Here is a 16,448-nt window from a genome sequence, read left to right as displayed (position 1 = left end):
AGGGTCTAACTAGCCCTTTTATTCAGCAGCTTGAGGATCCACAACAATTGTCAGCGCCATCCTACCTTGGTAGTTTTTCTCACACATAAACTCTAAATTGCAGTGTAAAAATAAAGCATCCAGTATTTACCCTGCACAGAAACAAAATAACCCACCCAAATATCTCTCTCTCTCCACGTTATACCTGTCCCTCCTGCAGTGCACATGGTTTTGCCCATTAGCTAAGAAATTCGCTGCTGCGATCACATCTGAATTAGGCCCTTTGTACACAAGCAGCGGAAAAGAGACACCGCCAATGCACATTTATGTACAGACAACCATGGCTGCGGCTATAGCATATTTTCGCAAATACGCTGTGCATGGGATTGCAACAGTGACATCAGTTCCGCTCCGATCTCTGAATCAGGTCCATACTCCCTAACTGGTACTGAAAGATGAGACAACAAAGAAACTTTATTATAATCTTTATGGAAATAAAGTATGTATGCCAATAAAGAGAAATGTAGAAGTACGTACTGGAGACATGGATTTTGTGTGAGCCAATGAAAGTTAAGGGATATAAGTATAAATAAAAAATAAGATTTTACTCACCGGTAAATCTATTTCTCGTAGTCCGTAGTGGATGCTGGGGACTCTGTAAGGACCATGGGGAATAGCGGCTCCGCAGGAGACTGGGCACAGCTAAGAAAGATTTAGGACTACCTGGTGTGCACTGGCTCCTCCCACTATGACCCTCCTCCAGACTTCAGTAAGGATACTGTGCCCAGAAGAGCTGACACAATAAGGAAGGATTTTGAATCCCGGGTAAGACTCATACCAGCCACACCGTATAACTCGTGATAATATACCCAGTTAACAGTATGAACACAACAGAGCCTCTCAAAAGATGACTCAACAATAACCCTTGTAGTTAACAATAACTATATACAAGTATTGCAGACAGTCCGCACTTGGGACGGGCGCCCAGCATCCACTACGGACTACGAGAAATAGATTTACCGGTGAGTAAAATCTTATTTTCTCTGACGTCCTAGTGGATGCTGGGGACTCCGTAAGGACCATGGGGATTATACCAAAGCTCCCAAACGGGCGGGAGAGTGCGGATGACTCTGCAGCACCGAATGAGAGAACTCAAGATCCTCCTCAGCCAGGGTATCAAATTTGTAGAATTTTGCAAACGTGTTTGCCCCTGACCAAGTAGCAGCTCGGCAAAGTTGTAAAGCCGAGACCCCTCGGGCAGCCGCCCAAGAAGAACCCACTTTCCTCGTGGAATGGGCTTTTACAGATTTAGGCTGCGGCAGGCCAGCCACAGAATGCGCAAGCTGAATTGTGCTACAAATCCAGCGAGCAATAGTCTGCTTTGAAGCAGGAGCACCCATCTTGTTTGGTGCATACAGGATAAATAGCGAGTCAGTCTTCCCGACTCCAGCCGTCCTGGAAACATAAATTTTCAAGGCCCTGACTACGTCCAGTAACTTGGAATCCTCCAAGTCCCTAGTAGCCGCAGGCACCACGATAGGTTGGTTCAAGTGAAAAGCTGATACCACCTTAGGAAGAAACTGGGGACGAGTCCTCAATTCTGCCCTATCCATATGGAAAATCAAATAGGGGCTTTTACATGACAAAGCCGCCAATTCTGACACACGCCTTGCCGAAGCCAAGGCCAAAAGCATGACCACTTTCCACGTGAGATATTTTAAATCCACGGTTTTGAGTGTCTCAAACCAATGTGACTTTAGGAAACCCAACACCACGTTGAGGTCCCACGGTGCCACTGGAGGCTGAATATGCAGCACTCCCTTGACAAATGTCTGAACTTCAGGCAGTGAAGCCAGTTCTTTTTGGAAGAAAATCGACAGAGCCGAAATCTGGACCTTAATGGAACCCAGTTTTAGGCCCATAGTCACCCCTGACTGTAGGAAGTGCAGAAATCGACCTAGCTGGAATTCCTCCGTTGGGGCCTTCCTGGCCTCACACCACGCAACATATTTTCGCCATATGCGGTGATAATGTTGTACGGTTACATCTTTTCTAGCTTTAATAAGCGTAGGAATGACTTCCTCCGGAATACCCTTTTCTTTTAGGATCCGGTGTTCAACCGCCATGCCGTCAAACGCAGCCGCGGTAAGTCTTGGAACAGACAGGGCCCCTGCAGCAGCAGGTCCTGTCTGAGCGGCAGAGGCCATGGGTCCTCTGAGATCATTTCTTGAAGTTCCGGGTACCAAGCTCGTCTTGGCCAATCCGGAACAATGAGTATAGTTCTTACTCCTCTTCTCCTTATTATCCTCAGTACCTTGGGTATGAGAGGAAGAGGAGGGAACACATAAACCGACCGGTACACCCACGGTGTCACTAGAGCGTCCACAGCTATCGCCTGAGGGTCTCTTGACCTGGCGCAATATTTTTCTAGCTTTTTGTTTAAGCGGGACGCCATCATGTCCACCTGTGGCTTTTCCCAACGGTTTACAATCAGTTGGAAGACTTCTGGATGAAGTCCCCACTCTCCCGGGTGGAGGTCGTACCTGCTGAGGAAGTCTGCTTCCCAGTTGTCCACTCCCGGAATGAACACTGCTGACAGTGCTAACACGTGATTTTCCGCCCATCGGAGAATCCTTGTGGCTTCTGCCATCGCCGTCCTGCTTCTTGTGCCGCCCTGTCGATTTACATGGGCGACAGCCGTGATGTTGTCTGACTGGATCAGAACCGGCTGGTTTTGAAGCAGGGGCTTTGCTTGACTTAGGGCATTGTAAATGGCCCTCAGTTCCAGAACATGTATGTGTAGGGAAGTCTCCTGACTTGACCAAAGTCCTTGGAAGTTTCTTCCCCGTGTGACTTCCCCCCAGCCCCGAAGGCTGGCATCCGTTGTCACCAGGACCCAGTCCTGTATGCCGAATCTGCGGCCCTCTCTGAGATGAGCACTCTGCAGCCACCACAGCAGAGACACCCTGGTCCTTGGAGACAGGGTTATCAACCGATGCATTTGAAGATGCGATCCGGACCATTGGTCCAACAGGTCCCACTGAAAGGTTCTGGCATGGAACCTGCCGAATGGAATCGCTTCGTAGGAAGCTACCATCTTTCCCAGTACTCGCGTGCAATGATGCACCGACACCTGTTTTTGTTTCAGGAGGCCTCTCACTAGAGACGACAGCTCCTTGGCTTTCTCCTCTGGGAGAAACACTTTTTTCTAGACTGTGTCCAGAATCATCCCCAGGAACAGTAGACGTGTCGCCGGAACCAGCTGAGACTTTGGAATCCAACCGTGCTGGTGTAGCATCTCCTGAGATAATGCTACGCCGACCAACAACTGCTCTCTGGACCGTGCCCTTATCAGGAGATCGTCCAAGTATGGGACAATTAAAACTCCCTTTTTCCGAAGGAGTATCATCATTTCGGCCATTACCTTGGTAAATACCCTCGGTGCCGTGGACAGTCCGAACGGCAACGTCTGGAATAGGTAATGACAATCCTGTACCACAAATCTGAGGTACTCCTGGTGAGGATGGTAAATGGGGACATGCAGGTAAGCATCCTTGATGTCCAGAGATACCATGTAATCTCCCTCTTCCAGGCTTGCAATAACCGCCCTGAGCGATTCCATCTTGAACTTGAATTTTCTTAAATATGTGTTCAAGGATTTCAAATTTAAAATGGGTCTCACCGAACCGTCCGGTTTCGGTACCACAAACATTGTGGAATAGTAACCCCGTCCTTGTTGAAGTAGGGGCACCTTGACTATCACCTGCTGGGAATACAGCTTGTGAATTGCCTCTAACACAGCCTCCCTTTCTGAAGGAGTCGTTGGCAAGGCAGATTTGAGGAAACGGCGGGGGGGGGGGGGGGGGAATGTCTCGAATTCCAGCCTGTACCCCTGAGATACCACTTGAAGGATCCAGGGATCTACCTGTGAGCGAGCCCACTGATTGCTGAAGTTTTTGAGACGGCCCCCCACCGTACCTGGCTACGCCTGCTGAGCCCCAGCATCATGCGGCGGACTTAGCAGAAGAAGCGGGGGAGGACTTTTGTTCCTGGGAAGTGGCTGTATGCTGCAGCTTTTTTTTCCCCTACCTCTGCCTCTGGGCAGAAAGGACGCGCCTCTACCCAGTCTGCTCTTTTGGGGGCGAAAGGACTGCACCTGATAATACGGCGCTCTCTTTGGTTGTGAGGGGACATGTGGCAAAAACGCTGACTTCCCAGCTGTTGCTGTGGACACTAAGTCTGAAAGACCATCCCCGAACAACTCCTCACCCTTATAAGGCAAAACTTCCATGTGCCTTTTGGAATCTGCATCACCTGTCCACTGCCGGGTCCATAACCCTCTCCTGGCACAAATGGACAGTGCACTTATTTTTGATGCCAGCCGGCAAATATCCCTCTGTGCATCTCTTATGTAAAAGACAGCGTCTTTAATATGCTCTACGTTTAGCAATATAGTGTCCCTGTCTAGGGTGTCAATGTTTTCTGACAGGGAGTCTGACCATGCAGCTGCAGCACTACACATCCATGCTGAGGCAATAGCTGGTCTCAGTATAATACCAGTGTGTGTATATATAGCTTTTTGGAGAGCCTCCTGCTTTCTGTCAGCAGGTTCCTTTAGGGCGGCCGTATCCTGGGACGGCAGTGCCACCTTTTTTGATAAGCGCGTAAGTGCTTTATCCACCCTAGGGGGTGTTTCCCAACGTGACCTATCCTCTGGCGGGAAAGGGTACGCCATTAGTAATTTTTTTGAAATTACAAATTTTTTATCGGGGGAAGCCCACGCTAGTTCACACACTTCATTCAATTCTTCAGAAGGGGGAAAAACTACTGGTAGTTTTTTCTCCCCAAACATAATACCCTTTTTTGTGGTACCTGGGGTCACCTCAGAAATGTGTAAAACCTTTTTCATTGCCTCAATCATATAACGAGTGGCCCTATTGGACATTACATTAGTCTCTTCGTCGTCGACGACACTGGTATCAGTATCCGTGTCGACATCTGTGTCTGCCATCTGTGGTAGCGGGCGTTTTAGAGCCCCTGATGACTTTTGAGACGTCTGGGCAGGCACGGGCTGAGAAGCCGGCTGCCCCGCATTTGGCATGTCGTCAAATTTTTTATGTAAGGAGTAGACACTTTCGCGTAATTCCTTCCACAAGTCCATCCACTCCGGTGTCTGCCCCGCAGGGGGTGACAACACATTTATAGGCACCTGCTCCTCCTCCACATAAGTCTCCTCATCAAACATGTCGACACAGCCGTACCGACACACCGCACACACACAGGGAATGCTCTGACAGAAGACAGGACCCCACAAAGCCCTTTGGGGAGACAGAGAGAGAGTATGCCAGCACACACCAGAGCGCTATATAAATCAGGGATTAACTAAATTATATCCCCTTATAGCTGCTATATGTATATTGCGCCTAAATTTAGTGCCCCCCCTCTCTTTTTTACCCTTTTCTGTAGTGTAGACTGCAGGGGAGAGCCAGGGAGCTTCCTTCCAGCGGAGCTGTGAGGGAGAAATGGCGCCAGTGTGCTGAGGGAGACAGCTCCGCCCCTTTTTCGGCTGACTTTTCTCCCGCTTTTTTATGGATTCTGGCAGGGGTATTTATCACATATATAGCCTCTGGGGCTATATATTGTGATATATTTGCCAGCCAAGGTGTATTTATTGCTTCTCAGGGCGCCCCCCCCCTGCGCCCTGCACCCTCAGTGACCGGAGTGTGAAGTGTGTATGAGGAGCAATGGCGCACAGCTGCAGTGCTGTGCGCTACGTTGGTGAAGACTGATGTCTTCTGCCGCCGATTTTCCGGATTCTTCTTGCTTCTGGCTCTGTAAGGGGGCCGGCGGCGCGGCTCCGGGACCGAACACCAATGGCCGGTTCCATGCAGTCGATCCCTCTGGAGCTAATGGTGTCCAGTAGCCTAAGAAGCCCAAGCTACCACCAGTTAGGTAGGTTCGCTTCTTCTCCCCTTAGTCCCTCGCTGCAGTGAGTCTGTTGCCAGCAGATCTCACTGTAAAATAACAAACCTAAAATATACTTTCTCTCTAGGAGCTCAGGAGAGCCCCTAGTGTGCATCCAGCTCAGCCGGGCACAGGATTCTAACTGAAGTCTAGAGGAGGGTCATAGTGGGAGGAGCCAGTGCACACCAGGTAGTCCTAAATCTTTCTTAGCTGTGCCCAGTCTCCTGCGGAGCCGCTATTCCCCATGGTCCTTACGGAGTCCCCAGCATCCACTAGGACGTCAGAGAAATAAAAAATGATTGGTGCACAAACGTATATTAATGTTCCATGATGTGAAACGAGAGTACAAACCAATCACATCAGACATGACTTCAGAACATACTTTTTTAGCTGTCATTAATATTGCCATTTCCTATCCAGTTCCTAATGCTGGACACAGACTGCTTCTTGGGCTGCACCCAACCTATGAAATGTCACACATTTGAGAGGTCACTGAATGCTCACATCTTCAGGGAAAGTAAGATCAATTCCTGAATCCACTTTCTTCATGACCCTAAAATTATTCTGCACGACTACCACCTCCGCTGACAGATCACTCAAAACTTCTATGTATTCTCTTTCCAGCAATGCGGTGTGACTGAATCGTGCAGTCCTATTGAGCACTTTTCTCTCATTGCCATTTAGCAAGACCTCAAACTGGGCGTCAAATGCATATTTTCCAACAGATTGTAGTTTTGCAAGGATGGCGCTCTAACCTGTTAATATACAGTTTGTGTCCAACTGCAAAGTGCTGGTGCTATAACAATGTTAATATAATTGTAGGAAAATCACAAGTATTTATTTTTAATGCAGAAAGGAAATATAAAAAAAACCAATAGACACAGCCTCATGTAATAGCATGGCATCCTTACCCACTAAGTATGACATTGTCATCAAACAGATAGACCTTCATGTGCTGCAGGCCAATGGTTTCATTGAATCTCTCGGGTGCAAGCATACGCAGGAGTCCCCGCAGGTTTGGCGTGTGGAAGAGAGATACGCGCACACGTTCTGGGTATCTGCGCAGCAAAGGCAGCAACATAGTGCGGGAATTCTTTGTACCTGTGGCAGAAGGGAAATAAATTGTGTAAATGTTATTCAGGGGTATAAAACAAAACACTCTAAAGTCAACAAGATGATTTAAATAGGGTGCTCAGATTTTCAGAACAAAAATGACATGCACACTTTTCACAGGCCATGTGCCACCATCCTCTTCTGTGATTAGAGAGTATCCCAGTGATTACCATCTGATTGCCTGTTATCACATCAGAGGGGAGGTGTCATAACCTGTTCCAGGGGCCATCACTGACCCCGGGATCCTCTGGTGAAGTCCAGCAGGATAGAAACTTGTAGGTCAGACGAGCCTGAGCTGTGCAGCGTCTCCTCTATGCAATCCACCTGAAGAGAGGAATGAAAAGTAGATTATTGGAATAGAGCAACACCTAACCAAGCCAACACTGTAATGGGAAACCCATTTTATCTGATATGAGCTAAAAGCAGATCTTCACACTGTACAAAGCGACTCTTCCATACATATAAAAGAAGACGAGGATAACAGCAATGAGTGCTCAGTTCAGAGTAAAGCTGGGTACACATCTATACAATTGTTGGCCTGTTCTCCCGATATCGCGTGAATGGGTGTTGATAGGTGTGTATGCAGCGCCAATGCAGGTGCGTTAGTTGATAGACAACTTCTAATGCCCCTTTAATGGTTGGGACCAGGAGGTTGCATCTTATGTGCTGCACATGGAACCTCCTGATCCCCAGAGAGGAGCCGCAAACCCCCTGCTGTTGCCCCTACCTCACAAGATGTCTCAGGGGGTTACAGCTGGATACACACAGAGCCCGGCTTATCAGGAGCGTTTAGCCAATCAGCGGGATCGAACAAGTGTGTATCCAGCTTTACCATCAAATCAAATACAAAACAGAATATTGCCATTTTAAACGATCCACAACACAAAAATTAGTGACATCCTAAAAGACACTCACCAGCTCTTGTTCCAGGGGGCCTGTGCCAAGGTACAGTGATGCCAGGATGATTCGCTTCTTGGCAATTTTCACCTGTGTCTAGAATGTATAAGAAAAGACAAAAACAAAAAAGGGGGGGAACAAGAGATTGTTACTGTTACTCAAGTCTGATAATTATATATGATTTGCTGTTCTATTAAGCAAAAGTTTCCATCCATAATAGCAGTCGTCAAAATTGCTCCGTCACCAAAATTGTCTCATCCCTTCAGTTTTCATAGCTTTACAGATTACATTTATTTTAATAGTCATGGGCAATTTCCTTACAGCAACTCCTTCATTATGCTAAAAAAGCTTGCGTTGGGAGTTGCTTAAACATAACAAATGCTGGCCGCCGGGAGCCCGGCCGCCGGCATAACTACTACACCCCAAATGGGTGGTCTTCAGTTTGCCGGCTGTCGGGATCCCGGCACACAGTATTCCGGCGCCGGAATCCCGACAGCCGGCATACAGACACCTTTTCTCCCTCTTGGGGGTCCACTACCCCCCTGGAGGGAGAATAGATAGTGTGGCGAGCGCAGCAAGCCCGCAAGGGGCACATTTGCGTTTGCCCAGCTGTCGGTATGCCAACTGCTGTATGCTGGCCGCCGGGAGCCCAGCTGCCGGAATACCCTACTACACCCCAAATGGGTGGTCTTCATAACAAATGATAGTGTGCATTAGTGAGCCTGAGATTCCAGGGCTGTGCTGCCAAACGAGTTGCTCGCTGACAAGTCTACTAGAACTGCGAGAGTTACCAGCATTTGTTTGACCTATATTATTGCTACAATTGTTTCTTTATTGCAGGGTTCTTAAAGAACACCTGGGGGGGAAAAGCCTCAATTAATGCATATAAATGACCCTAATTATTTATAACCACACTTTCACTGACCGCTTACTTTCATGACTTGGTAGAACTCGGAGGGAGTGGAAAGAATCTTCACTTTTGTACTTGATATTCCAAACTCTGGAACCAGGTTCCCCACCCATTGGAATCTGTGCGTGCCCCTGCATACATAACCAAAAGGAGGACACTGGGCAGGGGCTGGCGGGACTGTAGGAGCCACAAGTGGAGCCAAAAGAAACACAGGGGTCCTAGAGAAATGAAAATATTTATAATGCTTAGTATGCAAAATGAACTTACTAGAAGTATTTAAAAAAAGATTTTAAGTAATGGTTTCATTTTGTTTTCATTGGTTGCCATCCGCAGACTTGGAAAAGGCTATTACTCATCTCAGAGTCTGTCCTGCAGCATGAAGAAACACAGATGTTGTCAGTTCTCTTCCAACAGCCTCTGTTAGACTGCACATGTGTGCAGAAATATAGATAGCCAATCAATATTGAGGGGTATCCAATTAGGTGCGATGAAACAATCAGGGCTAAAAACAGCTACTTGCGATTTTTCCCCGATGTTTCAAAACTAATTTTTTACAGGCTGTCCAAATACTTTTTCATGCGAAAACATACAGGTTCAACGTAACGTGTGTGCTTTTGTCACTGTAGCCCCGAAAAGCTGGCGCTTATCTGGGATTTTGCTTCACCTGCCTGCGGCTTGAGCTAGGTTATCGGGGCTTTTACGACTGAAAAACTAAAGCAGCTATATTTATAAAAATGGTCAAAGACCCCTTCCTCTTGCACTGCACAATGTGCAAAAAATGAGACATTTTAAAAGTAAAGAATGTAAGAAATATTACAGTTCACGCCAGATACTCAGTGACCGTACTAAACTGAGGGCAGGTTACGGCTGTCTAGTATTTTCTTTTATTAGTTTTTGCTTGCAGATATTCTTCTTCAAATTCTCTCTGTTTAAAGAACTATGGAGATTCCCAATAAAATCACATAATAGGAAAAAAATGCATCTGGTAATGGGAAGTCCCGTAGTTTTTTTTATTTTTTGCCAGTACTGTATTAGTAACTTCACAGAAATGTAACAGAAAGAAGGAACCAACATCACTGACGGAAAGCCATAAGATACTGGCTGTTAATTACTGCATGCCTCACATACAAGAGGAAATAGTAGGCAATTTGCAAAGGTTTCCCTGCTAACATAACTGAATAATCAAAGTTGTAAAATGTCGCTCTTTCCCAGCGATGAAAAAGGGGTTATAAAAAACAAAAACCTCAACAACAAAAACATGAAATTATTTTGGAGTAAAAAAAAAACAAAAACATTTTACAACTGGCGATATCGGATAGTTATTCTACAGAAACTCTCCACCAATTGCTCGAACTGGCTTTTCAGTGGGTTTCCAATAGAAAAGATAATTTCTCCATGCGTAATTTTCATACTAATATTTTGAAACATTCTTGGAACATTTTAAGGAGGGGGGCACCTAGTATTTTAAAGAATATATACTTACACTGACATTTTGAGTACGTGGGCAACTTGGTAGTCTATTAGGCCAAACTGGCCACCACTGCCAAGTGCATTACTCCCTTAAACAAGTATAATAAACCAGATATGAATGGAAGAGAACAGAGCAGGAAATGAAGCTTGATGACAATTCCCCTGGAGTGTGTTAAGCCAAAGGCTGATATTTGAAGCTCAAATTCTGGTAATTGATAGTCCAACTGAAAACTTCCACCTGTCCCACTACATATTCAATCAATTCTACTGAATTAGTGCTTGTACCATTCCTGATTGCTACACACGAAATTACAGATCTGTACATGTTTTAGCAAACATTTCTAGAGATGTAGGGGTATATGCAATTGCGGTCGAATTCGCGGCAATTTTCGCCGTTTTTTAATTCGACTCAATTCGACAGGTGAATCCCGGAAGGTGGCTTCCGGAATTCACCATATTCAATGAAAAACGGATTCGCCAGAGTCGCGGGCGAAAATCGGCCGATTTGGCCGCGATTTTAAAAAACGGTAAAAAAACGTGAAAAACCCGAAAAAAAAATGGCGTGGGGTCCCCCCTCCAAAGCATAACCAGCCTCGGGCTCATCGAGCTGGTCCTGGTTCTAAAAATGCAGGGGAAAAATTGGCCAGGGATCCCCCGTATTTTTAAAACCAGCACCGGGCTCTGCGCCTGGTGCTGGTGCCAAAAATACGGGGGACAAAAAGAGTAGGGGTCCCCCGTATTTTTAACACCAGCATCGGGCTCCACTAGCTGGACAGATAATGCCACAGCCGGGGGTCACTTTTATGCCGTGCCCTGCGGCCGTGGCATTAAATATCCAACTAGTCACCCCTGGCCGGGGTACCCTGGGGGAGTGGGGACCCCTTCAATCAAGGGGTCCCCCCCCAGCAACCCAAGGGCCAGGGGTGAAGCCCGAGGCTGCCCCCCCCCATCCAATGGGCTGCGGATGGGGGGGCTGATAGCCTTTTGTGATAATAAAAAGATATTGTTTTTTCCAGTAGTACTACAAGTCCCAGCAAGCCTCCCCCGCAAGCTGGTACTTGGAGAACCACAAGTACCAGCATGCGGGAGAAAAACGGGTCCGCTGGTACCTGTAGTACTACTGGGAAAAAAAATACCCAAATAAAAACAGGACACACACACCTTGATAGTAAAACTTTATTACACACTACCGACACACACATACTTACCTATGTTGACACGCCGACTGCCACGGTCTCCGACGATCCGAGGGTACCTGTGAAAAAATTATACTCACCTTCCAGCGTCCAGAGATAAATCCACGTCCAGAGAGTAAAATCCACGTACTTGTTTAAAAAAAAAAACACGCAAAAACCCGCTCCATACCGGACTAGAAAGGGGTCCAATGTTTTCACATCAGACCCCTTTCTCCCGAATGCCGGGACATCACGTGACTCCTGTCACTGACGTCCCTTCAGCCAATCAGGAAGCGCTACTTCCGTGGCGCTCACCTGATTGGCTGTGCGCTGTCTGTACTGTGACAGCACATCGCAAAGCCGCTCCATTACTTTCAATGGTGGGAACTTTGCGGGTAGCGGTGGGGTCACCCGCCGGTCAGCCGCTGACCGGCGGGTGACCTTACCGCTAGCCGCTAAGTTCCCACCATTGAAAGTAATGGAGCGGCTTTGCGATGTGCTGTCACAGTACAGACAGCGAACAGCCAATCAGGTGAGCGCAACGAAGTTGCGCTTCCTGATTGGCTTAGAGACCTTTCTGTGACAGCTGTCACTGACAGGTCTCATTCGTGGAAAGGTGTCCCATGTGTCAGCATGGGACCCCTTTCAGTCCGGCATGGAGCGGGTGTTCGGTTTGTTTTTTTGCCAAGTACGTGGATTTATCTCTGGACCATGGCTGAGGTGAGTATATTGATCTTTTCTTTTCAGGTATCCGTGGATTCTACATGGAGAAGAGGACCGATGTCGGCGTGTGAACATAGGTAAGTATGTGTGTGTCGACGTATGAAATAAAGTTTTACTGTCGATGGTGTGTGTGTCCTGTTTTTATTTGGGTATTTTTTCCCCAGTAGTACTACTACAGGTACCAGCGGGCCCGTTTTTCTCCCGCATGCTGGTACTTGTGGTTCTCCAAGTACCAGCTTGCGGGGGAGGCTTGCTGGGACTTGTAGTACTACTGGAAAAAACAATATCTTTTTATTATCACAAAAGGCTATCAGCCCCCCCATCCGCAGCCCATTGGATGGGGGGGGACAGCCTCGGGCTTCACCCCTGGCCCTTGGGTGGCTGGGGGGGGGGGGACCCCTTGATTGAAGGGGTCCCCACTCCCCCAGGGTACCCCGGCCAGGGGTGACTAGTTGGATATTTAGCCCGAGGCTGGTTATGCTTTGGAGGGGGGACCCCACGCCATTTTTTTTTTATGATTTCACCGTTCCAGCATAAAAAAAAAATATATATATTTTAAAAAATATATAAATAATATTTGTGCCTCCAAAAAAAAAAAAAAGTACCTAATCCCTTCTAATATAAATAGATCTGCTATTCCCCCCAAAAAAACACAAAAAAAAACATGTTTAAAATTTTTTTTTTTGTTTTCACCCTCCAAAGTGTGGCGGATTGAAAATGACGAATTTGCTGTCTAAAAGCACTGCTGTCGAATTTCCAAACTTGAATTGAATATGCTTTGGTCGAATTGCAGCACTTGTATCATTGCAGAAAAGTCGAATTTGCAAAAAGTCGAATTTCAAAAAGTCGAATTTTGAAAGTCCGTTTTTTGGTCGGAAAGCACTGAATTGCATAGGCGATTTTTTTTTTGGGTCGAAAATGACCCGAAATTCGACAATTTCGGGAATTCGACCGCAATTGCATATACCCCGTAAAGTGAAAAAAAAAAAAAAAAAACATAGTACTTGTTTTATCTTAAAAAGATGCACTAACTTGCATCTTTGTAAAATTGTGAAACTGTGTCCACCAATAACCAGATGATATGTCCTGCTCACTTGGTATTGCATTTAAGTAACTGAAAATATTACAAGAGGGATTTAAGTAGAAACAGTTTTATTGTATTTGATAATCCCCATGGTTGTATAAATACTTGCATTTTAATTTTGCGCTTATGAGTAAATATCTTAAAAGGGAGTTTAATATTTTGAAATGACCTGTTCAATTGATTACTTGCATAGTAATAATCAGGTAGTCCACGGATCAACCTTCAAGATTTTGACATTTCTAATGAGACGTATTTTCTGGTGGAGTGTAAAAACTACAATTAATGGAAAAGTTTAAACCGCTGTAATGAATCCGTTTAATTCAGGATTTGAAGCAAAACTTCAGATAAGGTATTAATAAGCATTTCTTTTGGTATTTAAAAAAAAAAAATGATTTAATATACTGTATGTAGAGGGTTTCAGTCATGTACATTCTAGCACCCTGTACCTATCACAACCCGTGCATTTCCTCCGTCCTGGCTGGGGTGTGGCTCTCTGCTCTCATGCTTCTAGCACACTCTGGTCTGTATCTCAGTGCTGTGTTTAGAAGCATTCTTAAAGTAACAAAGATCTTCAAATATCTGGGCATAGTTGTATATGTTCTACATACAGTGGGAATTAATTTTCTTGCTCCTCATGCTGGCTTGGTATGAACATACCAAATGTATTATTTATTACCAGTTATTTATATAGCGCACACATATTCCGCAGCGCTGTACAGAGAATATTTGCCCATTCACATCAGTCCCTGCCCCAGTGGAGCTTACAATCTATATTCCCTATCACATGTACACACAGACACATTCACACTAGGGTTAATTTTTGTTGGGAGCCAATTAACCTACCAATATATTTTTGGATTGTGTGAGGAAACCGGAGTACCCAGAGGAAACCCACGCAAGTACGGGGAGAATATACAAACTCTGCACAGTTAGGGCCATGGTGGGAATCGAACCCATGACGTTAGTGCTGAGAGGCAGTAATGCTAACCATTACACAATCCGTACTGTACATGTAAGATCTTGTAGAATTTAACCAAATCTAAATTTTTTAAGAAACAACAACCTACTACAACAGCATTTAAATATCTCATTGTATGTAAAATGTGCTATTGTCAGAAACTACAGTTGTGTTTGGATAATGATGTAATTTGAATGCCATGGGGTCCATTCAACTGAAGTTGGAACTGCCGTCTAGTCGGAAAGACGGCAGTTACCGACTTTTTTAGGTCAAATCATGATTCGACCTATTCAATAGGGCTGTTGTTTTTCCGACTTGTCGGCAATCCCGATTTGTCAGAAAACACGTGGATCGTCGGATTAGCCGCAAATCCATGTGTTTTGTTGCATTTGTGGCCAAATCCGACAGGTTTTAGTCCCATTTTCGACAATATCAATCCGACTTTAAAAAAAGTCGGACCGTCATTGTCGAAAACGGGCAAAACCAGTCGGATTTGCCTGCATATTGAATACTACATTGCCAGACCCTCTCCATTGGAGAGGATCAGACATGCATTGAAGAGACCACTATGTGCCGATCTCCAGAACCACCCATATTGTAGAACAGCTGTTACTACAAAATAAACTATGGTGCTATTCACCTATTCCCATTTCACAAAAAAAGTTTCAAAATAAAAAATCAGAAGTCTTTGGACCTCCCTTGAGCTAATCTAACAATTGATGAATTCAAAAATTTTAAATTACATGTCTTAATAGTACTAGGAAGCAATACCCATTTTAAGTGGTACAATCTAGCAACAGCACTCTAGCTACTTTAAAAAAAAATAATAATAATTACGTCTTATGTACTGGCTATGTAACAATTAATTAGACTGCAAACTGGATTGACTGCTATCCACTAGTGTATAAATTGTTGAAGAAAACAATTTTATAACATAAGCTTAGTAAGAATATATTCCATAAATCGGGGAAGGGCCATAGTGGTAACATTACACGTAACTATCATTCATATGATTTCTGGAAGTCCATTTCCACAGTCTGATTCATGACAAAAGAGAATCACTAACAGTTCCTTACAAAGACAAGATTCCCAGAAGCCTGCTATTTGTTAATGCCAGGTCAATGCAATAAGGGTCTGAGTCACAGCAGCACAGAAACGGTTTCCTTTAACTAGGACTGTACTTGCCAGACTACACAATACCTCCTACACCTATTTCTATATGCCAAAGAAAAAACGTTTACGCTAAACAAAATACCGCACACAAATTTAACAGATACCCTATAATAACATTTGGTATTTTAAAAGACTTGGATGTGAGTAAAGGTTACAATAGTCCCGCCTGGAGAAGACTAGACTAAATAATGGCCACAGGATAGCCAGACATAAAAATGGTTGAATGAACTCTCTCGAGGTGATACCCAACAAAAGATACTTAAAAAAACAGCAGGCCTCAGAGAGGTTTAGGCATCCAAAGTATCATGATCAGTATCATTATGTGCATCAATTATACCCCTTTCAGACTGGCAGAGCCGGGTGCAACCCGGGAATTTGTACACTGGTGCTTTCTGGGTGTGACCTGGCTTGAGACCCCTTTCAGACCCGACATACTGCCACTTTAGCCTTTGTTTCCTGTAACTCATATAACAGGTTGCCCATTATATGAGCTGAAGGAAACAAAGGCTAAAGTGTTAGCAATGGATCGCAATTCTTTACTTAAAAAGAGAGCAATACACGCCCATAAACAAATGACCATGGGTGACGCAATATAATGACTTATCTCCAGCTATTAATCGCATCTCTAAAGAACATTGACCCATAATTAAAACAAAGATCTAGGATTACAGAATATTGATCTCATAGCTTGTTATCCAAGCTCGCGTAACTTGCATGATTATTTACTTAGAACGTACATCTTCAGGACAGAAGTCACACAAAAAAATAAAAATTTAGCACAGAAAAAAAAAAAAAAAAAGATTGTTGTTTCAGGTGTTTCTGTACGACCTGTGGTTTTCTACTTACAGGTAACAACTTTAATCATCCTCACACAGGAAAAGTCTTTCACATACAACATCATTTGACGTGTGCAAGATCATATGTGATTTACTAAATAATCTGTCCTTGTGGCCTCATAGACATTAGTAAAGCCAAGCGTAAGTTTAAAGAGGTTTAAGTCAG

The 16,448-nt window shown here is 44.9% G+C and overlaps 1 protein-coding gene across 2 annotated transcripts in view; it reads right to left on the bottom strand.

The window, feature by feature from the left end:
- The window catches only part of PGS1 (phosphatidylglycerophosphate synthase 1), a 172,675-nt gene that overhangs the window by 51,805 nt on the left and 104,422 nt on the right, over window positions 1-16,448 (bottom strand). For both annotated transcript variants that reach the window (XM_063961311.1, XM_063961310.1), the window contains 4 exons: window positions 8,886-9,081; window positions 7,972-8,049; window positions 7,293-7,380; window positions 6,855-7,044 (listed from right to left, as the gene is read on the bottom strand). In XM_063961311.1, coding sequence (XP_063817381.1) covers window positions 6,855-7,044; window positions 7,293-7,380; window positions 7,972-8,049; window positions 8,886-9,081 — 552 coding nt within the window. The remainder of the gene's footprint in view (window positions 1-6,854; window positions 7,045-7,292; window positions 7,381-7,971; window positions 8,050-8,885; window positions 9,082-16,448) is intronic.

The sequence above is a fragment of the Pseudophryne corroboree genome, chromosome 3 (assembly GCF_028390025.1).
Source record: "Pseudophryne corroboree isolate aPseCor3 chromosome 3, aPseCor3.hap2, whole genome shotgun sequence".
NCBI lineage: Eukaryota > Metazoa > Chordata > Amphibia > Anura > Myobatrachidae > Pseudophryne > Pseudophryne corroboree.
Note: the sequence above shows the minus strand (reverse complement) of the source record. Positions and strands in the feature narration are given on the sequence as shown.